This window comes from Crocodylus siamensis, chromosome 7, assembly GCF_052110815.1.
Source record: "Crocodylus siamensis isolate JL-2025a chromosome 7, ASM5211081v1, whole genome shotgun sequence".
In the NCBI taxonomy this organism is placed as follows: Eukaryota; Metazoa; Chordata; order Crocodylia; family Crocodylidae; genus Crocodylus; species Crocodylus siamensis.
In genome coordinates, this window is record NC_143401.1 from 54,900,584 (window position 1) to 54,926,050 (window position 25,467).

General features: G+C 44.2%; 2 protein-coding genes across 4 annotated transcripts in view; one reads left to right on the forward strand and one right to left on the reverse strand.

Annotated features, from left to right (window-relative positions):
- CDH23 (cadherin related 23) overlaps positions 1–25,467 on the reverse strand; it is a 408,502-nt gene that overhangs the window by 117,129 nt on the left and 265,906 nt on the right. The window lies entirely within an intron of this gene.
- On the forward strand, positions 3,591–25,437 carry C7H10orf105 (chromosome 7 C10orf105 homolog). Of its 3 annotated transcripts, none has more exons than XM_090056899.1 (2): positions 3,591–4,093; positions 18,999–25,437. In XM_090056899.1, the coding sequence occupies exon 2, from the start codon at positions 19,004–19,006 to the stop codon at positions 19,412–19,414; it is 411 nt and encodes a 136-aa protein (XP_089913025.1). In that variant the 5' UTR covers positions 3,591–4,093; positions 18,999–19,003; the 3' UTR covers positions 19,415–25,437. The 3 variants fall into 3 exon arrangements, with proteins under 3 accessions (XP_089913025.1, XP_089913026.1, XP_089913027.1); XM_090056900.1 differs by having other exon boundaries at positions 3,591–3,737; XM_090056901.1 differs by lacking the exon at positions 3,591–4,093 and adding an exon at positions 4,728–4,748.

Below are 25,467 nucleotides of genomic sequence, written 5' to 3' on the forward strand. Positions count from 1 at the left end.
GGGAATGATCTGAGATTAGCACAGTGGGGGCCAAAATTTGGGGAGATCTGCAACAAATTAGCACCGCACACTCCCCAAGTACTATTGTGATCTCTTTCCCTGTCCGATCTGCTGCTCAGTTTTTTGCTCCCTATCTGCCCCTCTGCTGCCTGTCCCCTCCCTAGTCTGCTGCATGCCACACCCGCAAGCTGCCTGAGCCACTTGTGACACCCATGCCACAGGTTGGCTACTCAAAGCTGAATGCGAGTCAACAATAATCCAGTGGCAGAACAAGCTAATAGTATACTAGGAGATATCAATACAAGTGTCACATATGAATAATTAGAAGTGCTTCTTCTATTCTATTCAGTGCTGGTGAGATCCCAGTGGAGTCCTGGGTCCAATTTCAAGCATCACACCTGAAGACATAGACAGACTGGAAAGGGTCTAGTAGAGAGCAACAAAAATGTTCAGAGGTCTGGAATACATGGCATATGAGGACAGGTTGAAAGAACTGGGATTATGTAGTGTAGAGAAGATGGGATTTCATAGCAGTCTTCAAAAACAAAAAGGAATGATAATAAATGATGTCAGTAAGCTCTTTTTTGTGTCCATAGGGGAAGGGTAAGAAGTAAATGGCAACAGGGGAGATTTAGGTTAGGTGGTGGGAAGAATTTTAAAGCTGTAGGGATTTTATATCCGTGGCATGCCATCTCCTGCAATACTTAGTTCAGTTTTAGTCACACTTCTATAAAGATTCTAGAGACAAGAGAGGGCGACAAAAAGGACCACTGCTGAAAAAAGACCGAAAGCAACAGGGCTGTTTTGTTTTGACATAAGATGAGTAAGAACATACATAATGTACATCATACAGAGGAATGAACTGTAAAAATTGTGTGCTTCTATTTACTGTTTTTGATATTAGAAAAACAAAGTAATACTCATTAACCTGAAATATATCACACTAAAAATATTAATATAATAATTAGCAATTTTTAGAATTCCTGCACATCAGCCTTTGAGTTATTAGATCTACCATAAGAACTTCATATAGATAATGGCAGCATCTATGGTTAAGATATATATAGAGGGATAGAAGTCTGCATGGCCAGGGCACAAGCAAACAAATTAGGAAGAGGGTGGCAATTAGGAAGAAATTATCCATTTAGAGGTTTCTTCTTCTGAAGCACAGGTTCCTGGACTGCATGAATCATGGGTCTGATCTAAATGACCACTCCTATATACTAAAAAAACAAAGGGTTGAATGACACATTGCCCAACACTAGGAGAAAAATAACACACTGGTACCACCTGGTGTTTCTACAGCAGACTGCAGGTTTCCCTCGCCCTGAGCACTTTCCAGGGACCCATCCTGAGAATACTTTCAGCCCTGCCGGCAGAGCTGCTATATGCAAAACTGCCTGAACCATAGCTGTTGGCAGCCTCAGAGCAAGATGACAGAACACAGAGAAAATGATTAGCTACTATCCCATACCCAGTATGAAGCAAGCTACCCTTTTTCTCCCCTTATCCCTCCTTTTTATGGACCATCTGGAACAGATGTGAACAGCAATACAAACTACTACTTTGCAAAATGCCTGAAGTGACTACATGAACTGAACTACAGGTCTTAGGGGAGTTTTCTCCACATAACTCTTTAGCTGCATTGCAATATAACTTTAAACTTTTAATTCTAGATAGACTGCATGTTCCACCTGAAAATACTGCTGAACATCTCTTTTATGATGCAGTAGTAGATTTGCAAAAGACCCTCCTGATATAGCACTATGGAAAGGGTTGGACTTTGCCTTATTGGAAAACAGACTAAGGTCCAAAAGGTCACCTTACAAGGGTGTCTCAGTTCTTGGATGCCCAGCTCCAGACACCTTGGAACAGGTTTTCACTCAGAGGTGCTGAACAGGTCTGTATAATGTTAGTGGACCAATAGCATTTCTGAAAATAAGGACCTTGCTGCCTTGAATTGGGCATCCAAAAGTATAGGTGCTGCTGGTTAGTGCATCCTTTGCCAATGCCTGGTTTCCCTTCTTGTATCATACTCAGACACATGTAATCCGGGTGGCAGCCCACTAGTTGCCAGGCTATAGGAGACACAGGGAGCGTGGATCAGCCAGATCTGCAGCAGGCATGTAATTCTTAAATTCCTAATAATGTCCTTCCATTGGCATTTGTGAAATCATTTGTTTTCACCAAGCTCATACTGCTGTGCAGCCCAGCTTCTTCCTCTGCTGGAATGCTGGGTGAAGTCACAATTGAGGGCTTATAATATCACTGGAATGATTGTGAAGCAGTAGAGGCCAACCTTTTCAGCCGGTGTGCCACAGATTAGCCTTGCACCCTCCTCAAGTCCCATGGTGATCCCCTTCCTCTGCCAGATCTGCTGTTCTGCTTTCTGCTTCTTGCCTCATGCTCCCTGTCTAATCACCTGTTCCACTTTCTTGCCTGTGCTCCCTGCCTCCTGCCCTCATTGCTGCTGTGCTGCCTGTCCACTTCCTGACCGTTGTGTGCCACGTACAGAGGCTGCTTGTGCCACAGTTGCCTTCTCACCACCACCTAGAAGATTCACAAAAACGGAAGTCAGGGGGCAGAAATGGGATGGGAAGACAAAGGGCCAGATGTCGAATCCCTTATTTATGTTGAGTAGTACCTTTCTCCTCAGATAGTGCCATGTAATAGTATTATGACAGCACTAGTTACAGCAAATTGGAAACCAAGCTGAGAGGAAAAGACGTGTTTAGCTCTACCATGTGTAATGTTAAAACCCCATTTAATGCAAAAGCCTGACGTGCAAAGGAGAAGGCTCTCTTTGTTAAAGATTCAACATGCAACTTGCTGCTGAAGTCTTGGAAACTCCCCCCCACCCCACTTCCAATTTTCTGAGGGTTTCTCTAGAGCAGCGGTTCTCAACCAGAGCGCCACAGCATCCTATATGGTGCCTTGAGACCCTTCCAAGGGTGTTGCGGGATGCTGTACAATGTTAGCACTGGTAGCTGAACAAACATGATTATTCGCAAGATAAACTCAGATATTTCAAATAGGAATTCATAGTGTTAAAACAGTCTGAGCTGTTGTGATTTTTCTTTGCAACAGAAGAATTGCCTAGCATTTTTCTGTAGTCAAAAACAAGTGAAAACTAAGAGATGGCATTTTCCAAAGGATGTCTTGAGTCTATTGAGGGATACCTCAAGTCTAACCGCAGTTGAGAATCACTGTTCTAGCCCAAGCAGGGGAGTCAGGATGTGCTAATCCTGATAGTACCCAAAATAAAGATCAGGGAAACAGAACTTTGAAAAATATGTTAGAACTTCTTTATATCCCATAGGGAGGAAAGATGGTACAAACACATTCTCCAAGTGACCTAACAGATATGGGAGAAAAGAAAGAAAGAAAGATTCTGTGGAAAGGATATTAGAATGCAAAGGAAGAGGGAGAAAGTGTTTGTGAGAACAGGAATGAGTGTGCAGGAGAGAGGCCTCCCCTCCCCCTACTGCTGAGCCCACACCAGTTCCCAGAGTAACCTGAAGGCTGGATTCAGTGAATAGAGGCCAGCAGGCAGACTGTACCATTCTGTCTTTCAGCAGGGGAAGGTGAGAGCTAACAGAGGCACATGCTGCACCGAGAATACCAGTTCCATCCTAAATCCCCTCCAGAGAGAGACCATCATCTCCAAGCCCTGGAAAGAATCCTAGCCCAAGGAATAACGAAAGTGTGTAGCTTCTAGAGCGCAGGAGTGCTTTAAGGTTGGTGGATGCTTTTAAGTTGCTCAAACTTTGTCTGTTCTTGCTAGCCCCAGACCCTAGCTACCATTTTCCCCCAACCCACCTTCCCCTTACTCCACCCCCAAGTAGTGAAGGGCTGGAAGGCGTGGGAGCACACATATCGAGAAAGGAGATGCCCCCTGGAAATCTGGAGTAAGTGAGAGCCAGGGGAAGAGATGCAATTGCCTGGGATTGTCCTGGAAACACACCAGCAGCTGCAGGAGCAGGCGGGGGGGAAACCAACCAACTGATGATCTGCACTAAGTCTGAAGAAGTGCTCGGCAGCCTGTGGTAGTGGGCTTACACAGCTCTTCCTGGGGACAGCTTCTAAGGAAAAGGTCAGTGCAGTGAATTTCTTTTCATCAAGACACCTTCTCTCCTGCTCCCACTGTTAAAAGGCTCACTGCTGGGGATGGGATTTGGTCTGGGATAGTCCTGAAATAAGGTTATTGCAGCCAGACTTGGTATATTCACGGTCACTATCCTGTTATCCTGTTTAAGGTATCCCAGTGTGGGAGGGCTAGACCTGTATGAATGTACTACTTGGCTAAGTAGTCAAAAAGCCCCAAGGTGAATCAGTTCCATCTTTGCAAGTTAGTATAAACTGCATAGAATTGGACTAATAAACCACTGAAGCATTCACTTTTGATTCCAGAAATGCTGCCACATGCCTGCAGTGGTTCAGGCCAGAAGGGGGGCAAAGGGGGTCCTAGAGCACGCCTCCCTGCTCAGCTAGCCAACACACCGGGGGGGGGGGGGTGTTGTTGCAGGGGAGGTGCATCCTTGGATTCCGGGGGACTGTGAGCTAACTTGAATCTGGAGGGGATCTGGGACAGAAGTTCAACAAACTTATTTAACCTAAATCAGTTAAGTCTGTTACTATATCCATTCAGATTTATCTTGAACTGGTTTTGGCCATTTTGAAAGTGGTTTATATGCACTGAACTTCTGTTCTGTTACAGATTTGAATCGGTTTTCGACCACTTATACCAGGTTAGAGGCAATTTCTTTCCCTAGCCCTTAGGTTTGTGGGGAAGACAGTGGGGCAGCCAAGTACAGTTGATTATGTGTGCTCATTAGTTCCAGACTCAAACATGACATTTTCCTCCCTTCTCCAGGTAGGTGATGGGTTTTGCGTATTAAGAAACATGGGTTTGTTGCAGGAAGGCATCACCAATTTTGTGAGATGTTGGGAAGGGAAAGAATGAAGGCCCCTTTGCAGCACTGTGACACAACAGCAGAAGGCACCAGAAATAACTGCCTCGTAAAAAATTGGATGTGGTGGTGAGACTGCAAGAAAAACAACCATAAAGCCACTATCTTCAAGAAGATAAAGTTGTTATTTTTGAAAAGTGGCTTTATCTTAAAAAAATGGCTTGATGCCCACCTTGCTGGGGTCATCTGACCCCAGCAGTCTTTCCTGCCCAAGTGCAGGGAGGCTTGACCCAATGTTCTTGTAAGTACCCTTTCAGCCCCTAACATCTATAAATCTATACATAAAAAAGCAGAGAACTAGCCCAGATCAAATACGTGCTATTTAATGAGATGGAGGAGAGGGAGCAGTTTTCTTACTTAGTTCAGAAATTATATTTTTCTTCTTTTGTTGTGAAAATGTTGCACAGTAAAACCCTTGGGTCACTTTCCCAGCCTTCAGCTGTAGATCCCAAAACATGATCCCAGGTCCAAATCATAGACATAGCAGACCTGTGCCAGTCACTTCATGTTATGTGAAATTGAACAGGGATGGTGTTTCCTTTGGCTGCTGGCAGACAGATTGTTCTGTAATCGGCCGTTCATTAACACTGCTGGATTTCTCTACCTAATTGTGCCTGCTGTGTTAGCCTCACAGACTAGCAACTGTGGAGCATAAGGGTAATGGGTTATCTGGGATGGTTAAAAATATTGTTAGGCAAATCATTTGTTAACACTTAAAGAAATAATTCATCAAATTAGTTTCATGAAGTCTGTTAATAATATATTTGACCCACTATTCTTTAAAAATGATTTGTCCCCTCTGGTTGAACTGAAGCTGTGTCAAATTCAAATGGATACTTGCCATTTCTTCCCTGCTATTCATTCAGTTCTAGTAAGAATTTCCAGCTGCAACCTTGGTTGGATTTCTTGATATAAAGCTGCAATATAGTCCTGCAATTAAGTGAGGAAGGGCTTTGATTTGGTGCTGCAGCACATTTTTTTTTTCCTTAAGATGGGGGTAGTAGTCTGTATGGAAGAGGTTCTCATTCCTTCTTTGACATGCAGGGTCATGGCATTTCTCATCACCAGCTCTGTATGGATACACCAGAGCCATGTTAGAAACAAACAAGGGATTACCAAATGTAAGCAAATAAAGGAAGAAATGAGATAAGGAAAGGATCTTAGAGAGAGTGCAGGAATGTTTTTGTCAGACCTTTGTGTCTGTTTTAGTTTAGGTTTTGTATTATTTCCTGTCCTAGGAATCCAACAATGAAAATTAAAGTGGGGCATCTCAGCAGTGGAGAAAATTATTATAAAATAATTATTATAAAATGATTATAAAATACTGCACAAAGTGAGCTGATTTATCAGAGAGTTTCCACTATTTGGGTCAGTGCTGGAGGGCCAAATTCAGTCTGAGTTTCACAATGCAACTGTGAAATAGCTTCACTGAAGTGGTCACAAGGCTACACACTGGTAGTAGCCAAGAGTGGAATTTGGAGCGCAGAGGCTAGCGTAAGTGATTTATCTCTGCAATATCCTTAGTTTATTCTGAGCTCCATAATGGAGCTCTTTAAAGACCTGAAAAATCAAAAGAGAATCACAAAAAGCAGAAACATGGATACACTGCTAAGGATGAAGACAAAAGAATAAACACAATAATACAGGGACAACATTAGAAAGACCAAAAAACAGAATGAGTTACAACCAGCAAGGGACATAAAAGGCAATAAGGGTAGATTACTTTTTACCATCTTTAATTTTCCCTGAGCCTGAGGAAGGGCATGGGTGCCCAAAAGCTTGCAAAGATAATTTTTTGCAATTTCTTAGTTGGTCTAATAAAAGGTATCATCTCTGAACCAAGAGTTCTAGAGTTTTGCATTTCTTGGAAGAGAAAGAAAGCTCATGGAAAACATAGGTATATTACGTAACTGGCAATGGGAAAGCTGAAGTGTATTTTTCACTTTAGTTTTTACCAAAAGGTTAACAGTAGCCAAATGGTTAACACAATTGCAACAACAAAGGGGTAGATATGCATACCAGACTAGGAAAAGAACAGGTTAAAAAAACCCAGTAAGGCCCAAGGAACTCTACCCTGGAGTGCTTAAGGAACTAGTCAAAGACTCCTCTAAATTACTTACTATCTTTGAAAACACAAGGAAGTGTGAGACAAGATATTCTGCTGAGCAGACTAAGGAAATATAATCTATCTGAAATTACTCTAAACTGGGGACACAACTGTTGTAAAGCCATACTCAGAGGAGCTTTCAGTGGTTTCACTGTCATTCTGGGAGGACATATTAAGTGGAGTTGTGAAGGGATATGTTTTAGAGCTGGCTCTTCAATATTTTCTTTAACTATGTGGAGGAGTAAATAGAGAATGCACTTATACAATCTGCAGATGACACTGAACCAGGAGTGTTTTTAAGACCCTTGGCAGGACAGGATTAGACTTCACAATTACCTTCATGAACTGAAAAAATGAACTACATTTTGTAAGAGAAGCTAAGGGGGAAATATAAAAAGGGGAATAACAGGTTAGGCAACAGCACTGCAAAAAGGATCTTAATGAATCAGCTAAATAGGAGTCAACAATAATGACGTTCCTGCAATAACATGATTGTCAGGAGTATCACATATGTGACACAGGAAGTGTCCTTTGATAGATGACCTTTTGAGATCTGTTTCAACCTACCATTTCTGAGCCTTCTGAATAACAGCTGTTCTAATCCCAGTACTGCCTACCTCAAGCATTAAGAAATCATGAATCAACCCCCCATAATTATAAGATTGGTTTAAAACCCGAAATTTTAAAATCTAGTATATTTTAGGCTTCTGTTTTCATTGCTTCTGGTTCATGAACCTCTAGGGTGCTTCTGAATTCACATGTTCAAGCCTGCCTTTGCAAAGATGACAGCTAAGAATTTACTTATTTAAAAAAAAAAACAACCTGAGCCCTGTGCAGCTTTTGATAATGCATCTCTGAACATGAAACAGGTACCCATCTGACTGGGTCAATGAGAAAAAAATGACTCACAGCCCTTTCCTTCCCAAGATGACAATGGAATTTGCCATAAAGGCAATATGAAGTGCCTTGTGTCCCTCTGGTATCCAGGTTGTAGCCATATTGATCTAGAGGCAAAAGGAATCAGAACCCATGGTAGAGGTGATATCTTTTATTAGACCAACTAGATTTTTGCAAATAAAGATTTTTTTTGCAAAAATTTTGTTGGTTTAATAAAAGATATTACCTCTACCATGAGTTCTGATTCCTTATGTCCCTTTGAGGCATTCTCTGACAGTAACACTGGTGGTCTTCAAGGCTAGAAGGACATTCAAAAAGCCCAAGCCTAAATTGATTCAATTTTTGTACGTTAGTCTACCTTGGCTAGGCTGAACCAGTTTGTAACTACAGGTTAGGGACAGACTGGTTTAAACCTATAACAGAACAGATGTTCAGTGCACCTAAACCAGTTTGAAAATGGCTGAAACAAGTTTGAGATAAACCTGGTTGAATGTAGTATATCAGACTTAACTGATTTGGGTCAAACCAGTTTACGCAATGTCTGTCCCAGCCCCTTGCTGGTTGAAGATAAACCGGACTCCCCAAGCATCCCCGCAAGTATTTTTGGGCTGGGTGAGGCTCTGCTACACAGAAGGGTTGGCTCTTCCCCTCTATTCCCTTGCTGGAGCTTGGCATAGACTGCAGGAATCTGCCTGGCTTCTCCTCACTAAGCAGGGATTATTCCCCACAATCCTCTGTCTTATACCTCTCAGCATTAGCTAGGAGACCACGTGCTGGCTACTTTCTGTGCTGTGAGAGAGACAAAGGCAGATAGGCTTTTTAGAGCTAATCAGTAGGTAGCTTAATGTCCTTCTTTGGAAACACTGTTTAAGAAGAGCTTGAATGAATTTCATAGTTTGTAGGGTCAGAAGGGACCTGAGCAGAACATCAAGTCCGACCCCCTGCCATGGCAGGAAAGAGTACTGGGGTCAAATGACCCCAGCAAGGTGATTATCAAGCCTTGTCTTAAAGACCCCAGGGTAGGAGCCAGCACCACTTTGCTTGGAAGTTGGTTCCAGATCCTAGCCGCCCTGACAGCGAAGTAGCGCCTCCTGATGTCTACTCTGAATCTACCCTCTGCCAGCTTGTGACCATTATTTCTAGTCACTCCTGGTAGTGCTCGGGGGAACAGGGACTTCCCCAATGCCTGCTGGTCCCCCCTGACTAGTTTGTAACAGGCCACTAGATCCCCCCTCAGCCGTCTCCTCTGGAGGCTGAACAGGTTCAGGCCCCGTAGCCTCTCTCCATAAGGCCTGTCCTGCTGCCCCCTGATCATACCAGTGGCCCACCTCTGGACCCTCTCCATGTTGTCCACATCCCTCTTGAAGTGCGGCACCCAGAACTGGATGCAGTACTCCAACTGTGGCCTGACCAGTGCCGCATAGAGGGGGAGTATCACCTCCTTGGACCTGCTCGAGATGCATCTGTGGATGCATGACAAGGTGCGGTTGGCCTTCCTGACTGCTTCCCCACACTGCCGGCCCATGTTCATCTTGGAGTCAATGATGACTCCAAAATCCATTTTTGCCTCTGTACTGACAAGAAAGGAGTTCTGCAACCTGTAGGTATGGTGCCGGTTGTTCCTCCCCAGGTGCATCACCTTGCACTTGTCAGTGTTGAATCCCATCCTATTCTCATCCACCCACCCTTGTAACCTGTTTAGGTCGGATTGTAGCCTATTGCTCCCTTCTAGCGTTCCCACATTCCCTCACATCTTAGTGTCATCAGCAAATTTGAACAGGGTGCTTTTTACCCCCTCGTCCAAGATGCTGATGAAGATGTTGAACAGAGCAGGCCCAAGGACCGAGCCCTGCGGAACCCCACTACCCACGTCCCTCTAGGCTGAAAATGACCCATCCACCACCACTCTCTGGATGCGGCCCTCCATCCAGTTGGCAACCCAGTTGACTGTGTGGGAGTCAACACCACAGCCCCCCAGTTTCTTAATGAGAACAGGGTGAGAGACAGTGTCGAAGGCCTTCCGAAAGTCCAGGAAGACTATGTCCACTGCTACCCCTGCATCTAAGGATTTGGTGATCTGATCATAGAAGGCCACCAGGTTGGTCTGACAGGACCTGCCACTGATGAAGCCGTGTTGGTTGCCCCTAAGCATGAAATCCCCTGCTGGCCCCTCGTGGATGTGTGCCAGCATAATTTTCTCAAACAGCTTGCCTAGGATCGAAGTAAGACTAACTGGCCTATAGTTTCCTGGGTCCTCCTTCTTCTCCTTTTTGAAGATGGGAACCACATTGGCCCTCTTCCAGTCCTCTGGCACCACAAGTACTCGTAAAGTCATACCAGGGGTCCTGTAATGACTTCAGCTAATTCCCTCAGCACTCTAGGGTGGAGATCGTCCAGACCAGCTGATTTGTCCAGTCCCTCCAGAAGTTCCCTGACTAGATCCTCGCTGACCCTTGGTGTAGCTGCACCTCCCCTGGGGCCTGAGGGGGTCCCAGTGGTGGGGGCTGATCTGGTGCCTGCTCAGTAAAATGGAGGCAAAGAAGTTGTTAAATAGGTTAGCTTTGTTGTCTGGTGTGATGACCAGATTTCCTAGCGTGTCTTGCAGAGGCCCTGTGTTACCCGGTACCTTCTTTTTAACCCCTATGTATTTAAAAAAGGACTTCTTGTTGTCCTTGATCTGGGTAGCTTGTCCCAGTTCCATCTCCGCCTTGGCCTTCCTGACTGCCCCCCCCGCAGCCCCGAGCAACCACAATATAGTTCTCCCTGGTGATGGCCCCATGGCTAATGGAGAGGTTTGTTTTCTTAACGGTTGATAAACACTGAGTTAGCAGTTAGCAGTGATAAACAGGTTCCTGCTGGGCCACTCAGGTGGGGGCCTGGCCACGCCCCCGCCCCCTCCTCAGCTTGTAGAAGGGAAGAAGGCTGCTCTAGCACCCCTGAGGTTCTAGCCTGAGCCACTGCAGGCATGTGCCTGCATTTCATCAGTCCAGAGGGGATGTCTGTACAGTTACAAACCAGTTTATAGTTTCATAGTTGGTAGGGTCAGAAGGGACCTGAGCAGATCATGTAGTCTGACCCCCTGCCCTGGGCAGGAAAGAATGCTGGGGTCAGACGACCCCAGCAAGGTGTCTATCTACCCTCCTTTTGAAGACCCCCAGGGTAGGAGCCAGCACCACTTCCCTTGGAAGTTGTTTCCAGATCCTAGCTGCCCTGACTGTGAAGTAGTGCCTCCTGATATCTAGCCTGAATCTACTCTCCGAGCCTGGTTAGAGTAATCTGCAAAGATTGAATCAATTCAGGCTCAGGCTCTTCGAATGTCTGTCCCTAGCCACATGCCTGCAGTGACTCAGGCTAGAAGCCCAGGTGGTGGTACATCAGCCCTCCCTTCTATTCCACAATGCTGAGCTGAGGGAGCATGGCCAGGCCCAGGCAGGCCAATCTGATTAGGGAGGCGGATCCCCCCTGCCTCTGACCAGCCCAGCAGGGACTTGATAGCACAGTGTTTATCAGCCCATTAAGAAAACAACAGAGGGATATTACCAGCTACTTGCTGATTCTGCTTTTGTCCTGTCTGCCACAGCATGGACTATAGTCAGCATGCAGTCTGCTAGCTAATGTTGTGTGTCTGTGTAAGGCAGAGGGTATTGGGCAATCCCTGCTTAGAGGGCAGGGAGGGACCAGAAGCCAGGCAGATGTCCGCAGTCTCTGCCAGAGCTCCAGCCAGGGAGCAGAGGGGAGGGGCAGCTCTGCTGTGGAGCAGAGATCCCCACCCAGCCCAGAGAGCATGCCGGGATGCTGGGAGACTCTGATTTAACTTAAATCAGATCCTTTAACTTAAAGATCCTGGGACAGACATTGATTGCATAAACCGGTTTGACTCAAATCAGTTAAGTCTGATACTACATTTAACCAGGTTTATCTCAAACTGGTTTCAGCCATTTTCAGACTGGTTTATGTGAACTAAATGTCTGTTCTGTTACAGGTTTAAACTAATTTCTGATCACTTAAACCAGTTTATGTATAATGTCTGTCCCTAGCCCAATGCACTACAGTAACTATTTTTGCATTCTCCTATGCCTGAGAAAGAACATGTGTGCCTAAAAGCTTGGAAATAAAGAGAATTTTTTTTTTGCAACTGTCTAGTTGATCTAATAAAAAATATTGCCTCTTGCACACTGACTGCTTGTATTCTACAGCAACTCATGACTTCCTGGATGAGGAAAGTACTCTTTGTTAAATTTATACTGGCTTTCATTCAGAGTTAAAGTTGCAGCGATGCAGCTCACACATGTATGGCTGCCAGGGTTGTGTGAAATGGCAGTGTTCCGTTTCAACTAGTGTGTCAACATTTCAATGGAACAGCGTTTCGTTTCGAATTCTGTTTCGATTCAAAACGGCTGTTCATAGATTTCATAGACATTAGGGCTGGAAGGGACCTCAGAAGATCATCGAGTCCAGCCCCTGCCCAAAGGACAGTAAGTCAGCTGGGGTCATAGGATCCCAGCAAGATAAGCATCCAATTTGCTCTTGAAGGTGTTCAACGTAGGTGCTTGAACCACCTCCGATGGCAGACTATTTCAGACCTTGGGGGCTCAGACAGTAAAGAAATACTTCCTTATGTCCAGCCTGAAACAGTCTTGCAGTAGTTTATGACTGCTCAACCTCGTCATCCCTTGGGGTGCTCTGGTGAACAAATGTCCCCCCAGATCCTGGTGTTCCATTTTGTTCCATTGAAATAGGGTTGAAATGGTGAAACTGTTTCAATGTTTCACCCATATGATGTAACGGGGAAGGACAAAACAGCCTATACCTTTGTCATTTCTGGCTTGATTTGGATGAAACTTGCAGGAATGCTAGCCCCTGCTGAGGCCACACAGCCTGCCAAGTTTTAAGGAGATAGGTGCAGGGGGTTCAGGGGAACACCACCCCAAAATCTTGAAAGCAAAACTCATGTCACGTGTATGTGTTACACCACAGTGGAGTTAAAACTGCAGGCTTGCTAGCCCCTGTAGAGGCTACAAAGCCTTCACTCAGGGACCAGCTCAATACACTGTAGCTAATGAGGATAACAAGTTAATGAGCAAGGATTAACACCTACAAAACCACAAGACTAAGGAGAGAAAAGAATCACTACAGAGCTAGGAACTGCTTCTGCCCCACGACAGAGACAGTCAGTTGCACAAGCACCCATGTTTTGCTTTCAAGAATTTGGGGTGAAGTTTCCCCCAAACCCCTGCACCTATCTCCTTGAAACTTGGCACCCTTTGTGGCCTGAGCAGGGGCTAGCATGCCTGAAGTTTTGACCCTGCTGTGGCTTAACGCATACATGTGACATGAGTTTTGCTTTCAAGATTCTGGGGTGCGGTTTCCCCGACCCCCCTGCTCCTATCTCCTTGAAACTTGGCAGGCTTCATGCCCTCAGAAGGGGCTACTATTAATTCCTGCAAGTTCATCCAAATCAGGCCAGAAATGACAGTTATAGGCTGTTTTGTCCTTCTCCTATTACAGCCTATGGATGAAATGTCAAAACAGCGTTGAAACGGCGAAATGTTTTGACTTGCCTCGTTTTGTTTCAAGGCTGTTTCAACTATACCTGTTCTGTTTCAACTTCGCTGTTTTGACCTTGAAACGGGTTGAAACAGCATCAAAACAAAACCGGCGGCAAAGTTTTGCACAGCTCTAGTGGCTACAAAACTATGCAGATATAACTGTCACATTGGAGTTGATGCCCTCCTGAGTGACAGCACTGCTGTCCTACAACTGATAAAAAGTACATTTCTCCCTAGCCTTACATATAGCTCCTTCCACTGCACCAGGGCAGCTTTGGGCCCTGCAGAGGATGCTGCCTCTTCCCTGGTGCGTGGAAGGCAATTTCTCTGTCTGAAAGAATTGTGAATAAACTTTCATGAGCAGCACTTCCAGAGGGGATGGGAAGAGCAGAGCCTGAAACAAAAATGAGCATGTCTTTACACACCTGGAAAACACAGCCTGTGGGTGGGGGGAGGGGCTGCTCTGCGGCATATATCTGAGCTCACATTTAGTGAGATGAATGGAGATCCAGGAGTGCTGTGAATGAGGGGAATGAAGGCTTGATACAGCATCACAGAGGGACTGAATTACAGCAGTGTATACTGAATCTCAGGTTTGTCTGTTTAGCATATGCTCTTTGTCATACTAAACAGACGCTGTCAGCCACAAATATTTTAGGGGCTGCCTGGCTAAGCCAGTAATAACACCATGTTAAAGACTGCAAAGATGTGTCTGAAATGTACAGACACATAAGACATTGGCCTCCTACATGTGTTTAAAAATGTGCTTTGCAATTGCTTGTTTGCCATTCTAGTACCTTGATCATTTGCATGGTAAATATTTTAATATTTTCCAACTGTTAATTCCTCTTGGCAGAAATACATAGAAAACTCCCCCCACCCAAAAAAAAATTGTGGTCTTGCTGGTGCCAGGATATGTGCAAGTTCATATGCTTCAGGATGTATTTAACATATCAGGTGCAGGGGTTATATTAAAAATGATGATGGTGACAAGTAAACAGGACCTCACACACTTTTTTCTGCTTCCAGAGGGACAGAAAGTTAAATTCTTGGTTGGATAAGACTTCTACAGACTTCTGTAGCCTATACCATGACTGGTACAACAGTGTAAAGCTCAAGCTCTTGTATAAACTAACTTTTTAATATTAACTTGGTATAAAAATGAAGGCTGCATGTGGTTAGCTCACTTTGTATAAGTAACCCTTTGTACTTTACTAAATTCAACTCTGAAGTGATTTGTTACAAATCTTTCAACTAGCTTAACTGAGAGTTTTCGCATTATCAGTGAAATCACTAGTAGGCTTTGACAGCCACTAGTTTGTAAGTTAAGTCTAGCCTGTGAATCAGATTTTGGCCCTGCTATGGCTGCTTTGACTTTCTCAGGCAATGTAAAGCAAACAGTGCTGTCTGAGGTGGCTGGGAAGGATTCCACCTACCTGAAAATGATCTGAATGATAAAAGATTGCTTTAGATTGATGGTTCTTAATCGTTTGGGACTCAAGGCACCCTTCATTAAATTTGAGGTAATCCTCCATAACTTGTGTGAATAGAATTGCACCCCATTTCAAAAACTAATTTAATTATTACAGTCTTGCAGTGGGGCTGGGCAGGGAAAGGGAGATGAGTTGCAAATGGAGTCTTAGCCTGCCCTTACCTGTCTACCTCTTCACACCTCCTGAGACACCCTCAAATGATCTTGTGGTACCCCACATTGAGAATCACTGCTGTGGATACTGCTACACTCGTTTATAGAAGGACTTCATCATAAGGATGTAGCTGGAAAAATTTGTATGGGCTGGCTAAGGTATAGAAACACTGCAACTGGAGGAAGGTAATGTTCAGAATGGCAAGTATGACAAGCAGGGCTCTAAGCACAGAGAGGAAACAAGCTAGTAGGTCTGTAGCAAAGACTAGTAGGTCTGTAGCTAATATGCTGAACTAGGACTGAGATCTTTTCAACTCCATCCTCTGCTACAGATTTCCTATGTGATCTCAGGCAAGTTACTTAATCTTTCTGCTTCACAGGTGTAAAGTAGAAATAATGATACTTCCCTTGTCTGTCTTAATCATTTTAGACACAGCTGGGAGTGCTGACTATATAGGGTGCCTGACACTTCCTGTCATAAGACCTCATTTTCACTTTAAGTGTGTGGGCTGAAGTTTTCTGGGTCAAGGCTTTGACTCAGGCTGATTTTTTCTTTTCTTTCTTTTTTTTGCAGGGGGTAATATTTCAGCCCAAACAGTTGAGTCATGTCCAAGAACAAAGCTGGGGAGGGGGGAGATAATTTTGTGCGATTTCTTAGTTGGTCTAATAAAAGATATCATCTCTGAACCCAGAGTTTTAGAATTTTGCATTTCTTTTTATCTGAGACCAACATGGCTACCAAGTACATTCTTGAGAGGGAAACATATCTTTTCCACGTTGAGAATTCTTAAGATCCTTCCTTGAAAGCCTGTAGCCTCCCTTCCTCCATTTTTTGGGAACTAGGATCTAAGTGGTGGCTCTGCCTTTTGCCTTCTCCACAAAACCTGCTCAGATTGGGCCAAGTTTTATTCCTGTGTAAAAATCACAGGTTTCTCATGCTCAGTAGAAATTCAGTAAATTCCATAGAGTCCATGTGCACTGGACATGCTTTGCCCCAGAGCTGAGCATGTCCTTCCATGCAACTGCAGCTCAAGACTGCTGCAAGCAGTGCTGGGCTAGGGCTTTAGAAGAACGTGTTCTTCTCTTTTCTGTTATTTCAATAAGGTGGACGTAGACTGAGAGTGGCAAGGGGACCACTGCTTCATTCAGTGTACAGGACAGACCTGCTCTGGGCATGTGTCAGGATTGTGTAGTTAAGAAGAACTGTCATCTCTCATTGCAGAAGTTGTCAAGTCTATAGGCATCTTATATTCATCATATTCATTTACCATAGTGGCTTAGTATATGATTTAGATGGTGAACCATGCAGGCAGTGACTGTCTTTTATGTGGATATAGCACCCAGCATTATGGAGAGCCAACATGTACTGGGACTTTTCAAGGCTACTGTAATATTTAATCAGATGTATACGCAATAATTTTAGAAATTACTTAGCTGACCTGTCTCCTATCCATTTCCTAAAGTGGAAAGGAAACATGCTGCAAGTTAAATGACTATCTAAGCAATCTGTGTGAAAGCTATTGGGAGTGTAGTGACTGCCTATAAAATGGTGATTGCAAAAATCAAACCCTAACTGTCCTGTGATGCCTTAGGAAGGAGTCAGCATTCACAAAAATGCCTGGCTTTCTCTATAAGGTTGGCTTCCTTCTTCCCTTTCCCTGAATATAAGAACAAGAAATCAGTCTCATTTCTACATCTGAAAGAAATGACTCCACAAATAATCTCTTCCACAGCAGGTACAGGCCATAGCTTTTAAAAAAGCTTACTCTTAAAAAGGAAAAAAAAATCCTCTAGTTGCCACTGCAGGACCCTGCCCTGCTGTGGACCAATCTACTGGCCCTTTAATACTCTCCCTCCCCACTGGCTTCTCTGTAGGAAGGTGAAGTGTAATTAAGCTTTAACTCCAGTACCTGCTCTTAGGTTGGAAAGTTCCCAGAGAACAAGAGAAGAGGGGGCAAGCCTATAATGGTATATCAGCGCTGGCTGGGCACAGGAATTTGGCAGTATTTCCACAGCATTGCATCTGCAAGCAGGGATGCTGCCTGCATTGGTTGTCACTTGCTTTGGGGACAGCCAGGGGCGAGATGACTGAATGGAACCTCTCAGGCAGTCATGTGACAGATTTCATTTAACAGAGAATGGAAAAGTAGTTCTTTTTGTGCCCTGATTAACATAGAGTTGATTTCAGCAAGAACTCTTCTTGGTAACATGCTTTAGTAATGGAATTTAGATCATCAGTCTCAGGAGACTTTGCTGAAAAACAATGCCTGGTCTGCACTGAATCAATCCAAGTCAACAGAAATATAACACACAGATGAATTCCCCTTACTGGTGTGGTCAGGAAGTTATTCTTTACCCCTGCAAAACTTCTGATGAAAACTTAATTTGACTTTTTTGTGGATAGTTACTGTTTCTTTTTGAAGGGGATTTACCCCTCCCTCCCATCAATAAATACAATTTGAGAAAATTTCTGATGTATCCAAAAATTCTGTTACAAATATTTTAATGAAAGCATTTTCACTGACTCACAGACCTATACTTCCTTGCTGAGCTCCACACATGGGTATTTCTTAGTAATATCAGCACTAGGGAAGTGGCATACCAGCTATGGCGGGCTGCAGTGAAGGTCCATTTTGCCTTGCAGCAAGCAGGTTATATGCAGATATACATTATACCCTTTTATCAGGTATTCCTTTCAACAGTTTTTCTCTTTTACAGCAGGTGCTTACTTTAGGACAAGGGTATCAAAGAGATGGCATGCGGAGCCACATCATCTGACTCCCAAGGAGGCCAGTCTGGAACGCCTCCCCCCACCCAAATGCTGTATCCAGTGCCCTCTTTGGCTAGTCCAGGACATGAGCCGCACATGGCCACAGCTCCAGCCGGTCCAGGGCAAGCACCACATGTGATGTGGGTCCTGGAGTGGCCACAGCATGCAGTGTGGTGCCAGACTGGCCAAAGGGGGTGCTGGATCTGGCATAGGGGGACCATGTACCCCAGACCAGCTGGAGTGGGTGCCATGTGTGGCACAGCCCTGGACTGGCTGGAGGAAGTGCTGCAGGTGCTGGATCTGATGTGAGGGGGGAAGAGATGGTGGTCTGTGGGCCAGAGCTGACCTATGGGATTGGCCCCATTCCACTCATCTGGCCCATGGGGCCAGAGGGGTTTGACACTCCTGGTTTAAGGCATAGAACTTTTAATAGATCTACGCTATGATTTATTAAGTTTAGGGCTCTTTTGGGGTACCCTGGGAAAACAGATCCGTAGCCTTGCAACTTATACTTACTTTCTGGAGAGTCCTACTTTCCGACTGTATTAGCCAGGGTCATTTGTTTTATTAAAAAAGAATAAAGATCCACACAACTTGCTTGAGGGTAGGTAGCAGTTAGGAGTCGAGTGTTAAGAGGTGCATATTCCCCTAAACAGACAGACTCCACGGAAATCCAGTTACCCTCATTTTCTGGGACAGCAAAAACATCTCCAAATTATCTGGGGGGGAAGGGGAGGGGTCAATTTTAGTTTGGTAAAATGTGTTGTGTTGACTGCCCAATAGATGGAAGTCCTCTCTTTATCCATAGGACACCTACAACACAACTTCCCCACTCACTGTCCTACAAATTTCCTGTAGCCTTGATTTGGACAGACTTCCCCTACAGATGACAGCATCATTCTGTCTCTAATTTCATTCCTTGCTGATGGTAGTAGCCACATGGATGCCAACTGACATAAGTTAGCCATTTTCTAGGTAAAACCACCCTCCTATCTTACAGGGGCCACCAAACAGCCTACAGATAAACTTACTTTATTTTTGTTTATGTTGTGCTTTGCAGGAAAGATGAACACAGAAGAAGCTTGGAATGAGACCTCTCCAACTTTAAGTATTCTTGAATTCATAGCTACTGCAACTAACTCAGTCCCACTGAGCTCTGGGCCCCCCGTGGAGAAGTCAGACCCTCTGCCTATCATCATTGTACTCATCTGCATCTTCCTTCTCCTGGCTACCTGTTTTATCTTTGTTACGCTTTGCAAACCAGCAGCACTGGACCAGTCCCGTTATGGACCACATGAGTGCATGCCTTACCATGCAGAGGATGCCAGCGAACCACAGCTGAGGCTCTGGAAGCGGCTGGGCTCCCTGAGGCATTCCATAAACAGCTTCCGACGGAGCCAGCCTGTCTCCCAGCATCATCGGACCTGTCCAAGAAGGCCACCACCCGCTCAGGACATGGAGTCCACTAAAATGTGATGCTACTGTTCCTCTACAGTTCTGCTTCAGAAACCACTGCACCTCCCAGTATCTCAAACCATTCACTACTATCAATAAGATCTCAAATCATCCAAAAACACTTGGAAGAATAGAAAGGAAGCAGCTCCTGTGCCTTTGGATTCTCATAACTGACAGCATAGGAACATGACACTTTGTAACACCTGGATGGATCCAAACAAAGCTAATGGGGACTGTTTCCTGGGGGCCCTTTAACCTGGTACTAGACACCAGCAGTGACATATGACCAGCAGTACTGGCTTAGGGAAGTGTTTGACTGATGCATCACTAATTTGTAAATTTCTGCTTGGAAAGTGTCCCCTGCTGTTAACATGTCTTTGTTTATCCAAGTTTTGGTAGTCTAAAGTCTTTATTCCATCTCTTTTATCAAAAAGCATGTTCATGCTGATGTTAAAATATCTGACTGTCTTCAGAAACCTTAGTCAATAAAACTCCTAGTTCAGAGAGAAGAGGAACTCCCAAAGGTTTTACCAAGGACAGAAAGACTTCACAGTCTTCTACTTATGAAGAAGCAAAAGTTTATTTCCAGCCGGGTGTGGGACTGTGGCTTAACTGCAGAGAACCATTCCCTTAACTTGGTCTTATGTACTATAACCCAGGATAGGTGGAGGGAAACAGATCCAGTTCAAGGTACTGTATTTAGCTTGCAAGGAGGTAGGAGTCGGAAGAAATGCCTTGCAGGTGTTGTTAGGTTTAGATTCTCCCTTCAGACGTTTGACTAAACAGCTGATCCAGGAGTGGAATTTGAGCTGCCAAAAGTTTCTTTTCCACTACAGTGTTACCCCACAGCAATCCTAACCCCTTCAATGCTGAGATAGATCAGTGCCATGGAGTGGCACATCATCATCATGCTGTGCTATTAATTTGGACATTTTGTGGGAAAGAGTGATGTCCCGTGAGCACTGTTTACAAAATAGGCATGTTCTTTTAAAATAAGGATGTGGAGCATCCCAAGCACTGTTGGGCTCTGAAGGGAGTCCTCTTTGTTATTCCCAAGGTGAAGGGCTCCTAGGTATCATGAGTGAGGAGATAAATGGAAAACTAATAGTGCTCTGCGAGTCTATCTCTGGGTCACTGAGCATATGAAGCTTTGCTAAACCCACTTAAATTTAACTAATATAATATTTTTGAGTTCTTTTGGGTTTTTTTCTCTTTTAAATAAGCGGCAGCCTTTAATTCTAGTAAGAAAAGCTGAATACCTCCTCTTATAAGAATCCCTACTGGGGTTCTGGGGAGTTTCTACCACTGGGGTCCAGGGGATCTTTTGCCTTTTAACTGTTAAGTGACCCTTTCTAGGAAATGCTGAGAGGATGGGTGGAAGGGGAGCTGAGATTGTTTTTACTCCAGATTCACAAACATGTCTAGAGATGTTGCTTCCAGGTCTGAAATGGGGAGCGGTCCAGCAGACACCAGTAAGAAGCTGTTGTAAGCAGTTCAAATGCTACTACTTAATTCTTTTGGAAAATGCTGGCTAAGTCATGCAGGGCATCTTTTTACACATGCTTCAGGATGTGGAGGAGGAAGAAACAGAGCTCTGCTGCTCTAATCAAAATGCCCACAGCATCTCGTGTACTCAGTGTCCTGCACTTCAAAATGCTGGCAGGGGGCGCTTTAACTAAAGCTCATTCAAAAAGCTTTAGTTAAAGCACCCCTGCCACCATTTTGAAATGTGGGGATGCTGAATACATGTGACACCAAGGCTGCTGGAGTATTCTAAACTAGTCACAGCAGACTTGATTGAGTCTGCTGTGGCAGAGCACTTGGGATGCCTGCCACTTCAAGAGATCAGCTAGCCTGCAAAGCTGCTGGCAGGTGCGGGCCAGGGCTAATTGATCTAAGAAGCCTAGTGAGAGGGTGGGACTAGCAAGTGTCCGGGGCCTAGTGAGAGGCTAAGCAAAAGAGAACAATGAGGATATCATCTGCGAGGCATGGGGCACGGTGTAGAGGAGGAACCGAGCCATGCAATTAACCCATAAGGCAAGGACCGTAGTGCACCTGGTGGTCATTTGACAGTAATTTGGGAAACTCTGGTGCAGCCTCCTTCATAATAATAATAAACATCATGGTGATAGAAGGGGTGATTGCCCAGAACGTAAGGGTTGCAGGAACTCCAGGGATTTCACAGCCATGCTTGGAGAAGCACTCCGCCATCTGTGCTAATTAGAATGCGTTGGAGCAGGCGTTGGGCAAGTGTATAGGTGATCACAACATCTAAACAAGTGACTTGGGCAAACAGCCAGAATCTCACTACATAACAAATGCTGGTCCCTCAAGTGGGTGACCAAAGGTAGGTATACTACACATACTGTAAATGGTGTATCTGCAACTGTATTCCTCGTATGCAGAAATATTTCTTGAAGATGTCTCTAGTATTTCATTTAGGGTACTTAAATGTTTATTCTTTTAGCTGGTTTGTTTTTGAATCAGGGCCTCCTTTAAAAGGCACTCACTGTCATTCTAGAACAGCTTGAAGTTTTGTACACAGAAAATGTGTTCTTTCAGCTGGCCTTTTCTTAAACAGGTCTCATGCATGCCTCTGTCTGCTTTCCAGAGAATATCTGCATAGATATTGCCACATTATAATTCTCAGGCTGTCAAACATTTAATGATAAATCACAAGTGTCTGCTGAGGAGCTGTTTCAGTGAACAGGAGGATCAGGTAAATCTGCACAAAATAAAGGTGAAAACATGATAAAGGTCTTCTGGATGGTCCAGATGCAGTTACATGGAAAGGAACTATGTACCCACTCATTTCTGCTGAACAGGATGTAAAACCAGTGAGAGAGATTACCTGTAAGGACATACAACCAGTGGGATTATTGGCTCCCCTGTTAAAGAAAGGCTGCTTGAAGAAGGCAGCATAAATAAAAATGGCATATTTTAATATTTTAGGGCCATTAAAAAAATGTCGCCCCTGACAGTTCCTATTTCATTATTTAAGTGAAATGCCCAGCACTGAACAGTTCACAATATGATCAGGGAAGTGGCAGGTGCCCCCTCAAGAAAATTGGAACTGTTAAGTCCTGAGCATTTTTAACCCTAAAAGCCTGTAACACATTAGAAAAGTCAGGGAAATTCCAAGGGGAAGGAGAAAGCAGCTACCGCAGCTCACTCAGTTGAGCTAAATTGACCTTTTTCCTGTATTGCTGACTTAACTGACATGGTTTAAATGCAGTGTAATGCATTTTACTCTCCTTTGATAAAAAGTTGGGTTATTGAAGTGGGTTTTATTGGTGAATTCTGCAAGGTTGTCACCTCCTCCCCGTTTCAGACTTTCAGGGACATTTTCTTCTAGCATGTATATTAGAAAGCATCTTCATCTCTGGGGAGGGGTTCTACTATGAAGATTGGTTCTGGTTCTGAGCTGTTGTCGCACTGCTTCTTAATATGGACCACCATGCCACGCTGAAGCAACAAAAAGGTTCCTGCATAAACAAGAGATATGTTCCAAACATTTATATTTCTTCTTAAAAACACCTTTTCATGAGAAAACCTATTCAGTTTAACTCTCATCAAAAGGGCTCAATGCAGGTGCAGAGACCAGCACGTGCCATATTTGATTAGGAAAAACAAACCAAAACCTTCGAGACCAGCACATGCCCTTTGAAGACGAGGCCTGATCAACCTGTGGGTACCCAGAGCAAATCCACCAGAACTTGGAAACAAAACTTGAATTCCAGGAGGGATCTAAATGCCATGGCTGTATCAACAAAGCAGAAAGTTCATCCTTTCACTGCTCCTCCAAAAGGACAAGGGCTGATTACAAAGACAACCAGAGACAAATCTTTGGCCCCTATAAAATGAATCTGTACTGTCAGAGGAACCTTCAAGGGAACCTGTGTGGGGAACAGAGGAATCTAGTGGAGCAGGCGGATACTTAGCTGTGCAGATCTGGGAGAGGCAGCTGTATAGTGCAAGCTCTTCACTTTGCAGGAGGAGGGGTGGCAAATGCTGGGGGAGTGGAGCTGGTGCACAAGATGCTTCAGCAACTTGATGCATCAAAACAGTCTCTGGGGAATCCTGCTATAACTCACCTTGGGGGATTACTTGCTAAGCATTAACTTTCTGTATTATACACCCATATAGTACAGAAAATCATGTCAATCCTGTAATTAATTGTTATCTGTCATTTTTGGATTTGCTGTGGATGGCCATGACTTATCAGGTAGAAAGGAAATGTGTAAGAAAGGAGTTTTCATGGGTGCTGAGATTAATTTCACAATTCTCAGCCTTTGCCCAGAAATGGGAGCTTAGTTCTCTGACCTGGTGTTACACAGATGGAAGAGGAGTCTGAAAGTACACAGTCCTAGATCCAGGGTGAAGATTTACATTCTCACCTGTGAGTTCCAGATAGCCTAATGCAGACTGATTGCATGTCCCCTTCAAGAAGGGGGTCCCCACATTGACTATTTCAAAGTCATCAGAGATACTTTGCAATCCCAATTCTTTTAATTCCTATTGGACAAGCACTGAATTCACCCCCCTTTTTTCTTATTTATATCCTAAATTGCTGTATGTGGACATGGCACTGAATTGGCAGCCTAAGAAGTGAGGGCATACACGATTGTGGAGCTCAGGTTTAATATGAACAGAAACAGTTCCCCCACATCTTGATGATGTGGATCCTAGGGTTTGAAGAAACTCACAGCCTGCCCAGTTCTTGGATTTTCTACATATATCTTCAATTATATATGTGCATACACTAAAAAGGGCACACGACCTTTGGGTACACTGATATCATTAAAAAAATTATACTCTAGCATAGCTAAAGTGGAGCACAGGCATTCTGAATAACCCAGGACCAGCAAATAAAAGCTAAAAAATGAGAATATCAGAGGAGCGTACCTATAGGACACATTTCTGTGAGGACACAAGAGCACTTCAAGTTGCTCTGAAAGGAAATGTCCTTTGCAAATGCCACCCTGAACTGCAGGTGCTGGAATATAACGACTTTCAGTTATTACCAAGCTGGGTGAGGATCAAATCAGCTCTGCAGGTGAAAGGCCCCATTCATTTTTTTCCAGTAAATTGCTTTGCTTTCTCCTTCTCCAACACAGGACAGGGACAAAGCTCTATCCCTTTTCCAGCACCAAGCCATACATTCAAGACACAAGAAGCCCTCTCAGGGTGCACTGCAAAGACTCTTGGGTGCCTGCTACAGAAAGTGTTTTGATTTGAAGTGAAGTTGAAAACCACCAGCTCAGAGGCTCAGTGAATACATGCATTCATTCAGCTGTTCATTCAGCCATTCAGCTACTGATGGCAAGTTCCAAAGGGGAGACAAAAATAAAAATGAGACTCCAAACTCTTTTCTTACTATTTTCCCCTCAGAGCCTCTTTACATACACACTTGCTGTCTTCAGAAATGCAGCTCTGTGTTCTCCCGGCCTCTTAACTCTCTAGGAGGAAAGAAAAGATGCTAAGGCCTCAGCCAAATGTCCCTGTGAAAGCAGCTCTGTTCTGGTGCCTTTGGTGCCTGCTACTGAGACCTGCCTATTTTTCTCCTTCCTCTCCACACTGTGGAAAATGTTAGTTTACCCAAGGCAGGATTGGAACTCACAAAATACAGCTCTGCTGCTGCTAGGGCCTTGGCCTCACATACCACACATGACGCCAACTGAGCCAGAAAGAGAAGAAAAGCCAAAGAAAGTGAAAAGAAAAGGCATCTGCTAGCAGTTCTCTCTCTCAAAAATGGATAGAAGCCATTTCAAGTTTTTTCCTTCTTAGCACATTACTGTTTGAACCCCCGTCTGTACTTGCCCAGCTTCCTTTCTACCAGATTGCCTCTCCGTTGATTTTTAGACCATCTAGAGATTGAAATGAATGACTAACAAGTACAGAAACACAAATAATTTTGCACTGGCAAAGAGGTAATCTTGTGATTTAGAGGTGGAAAGATATCTCAGTATCTGGCTCTCTCTAGCTAACTGCAAGAAGGTAGAGAGAGGGAATGGAAGTGAGACTCCCCATCTCACACTCTTCTATTGGACCCACAAAAAATGGAGGTTCAATTA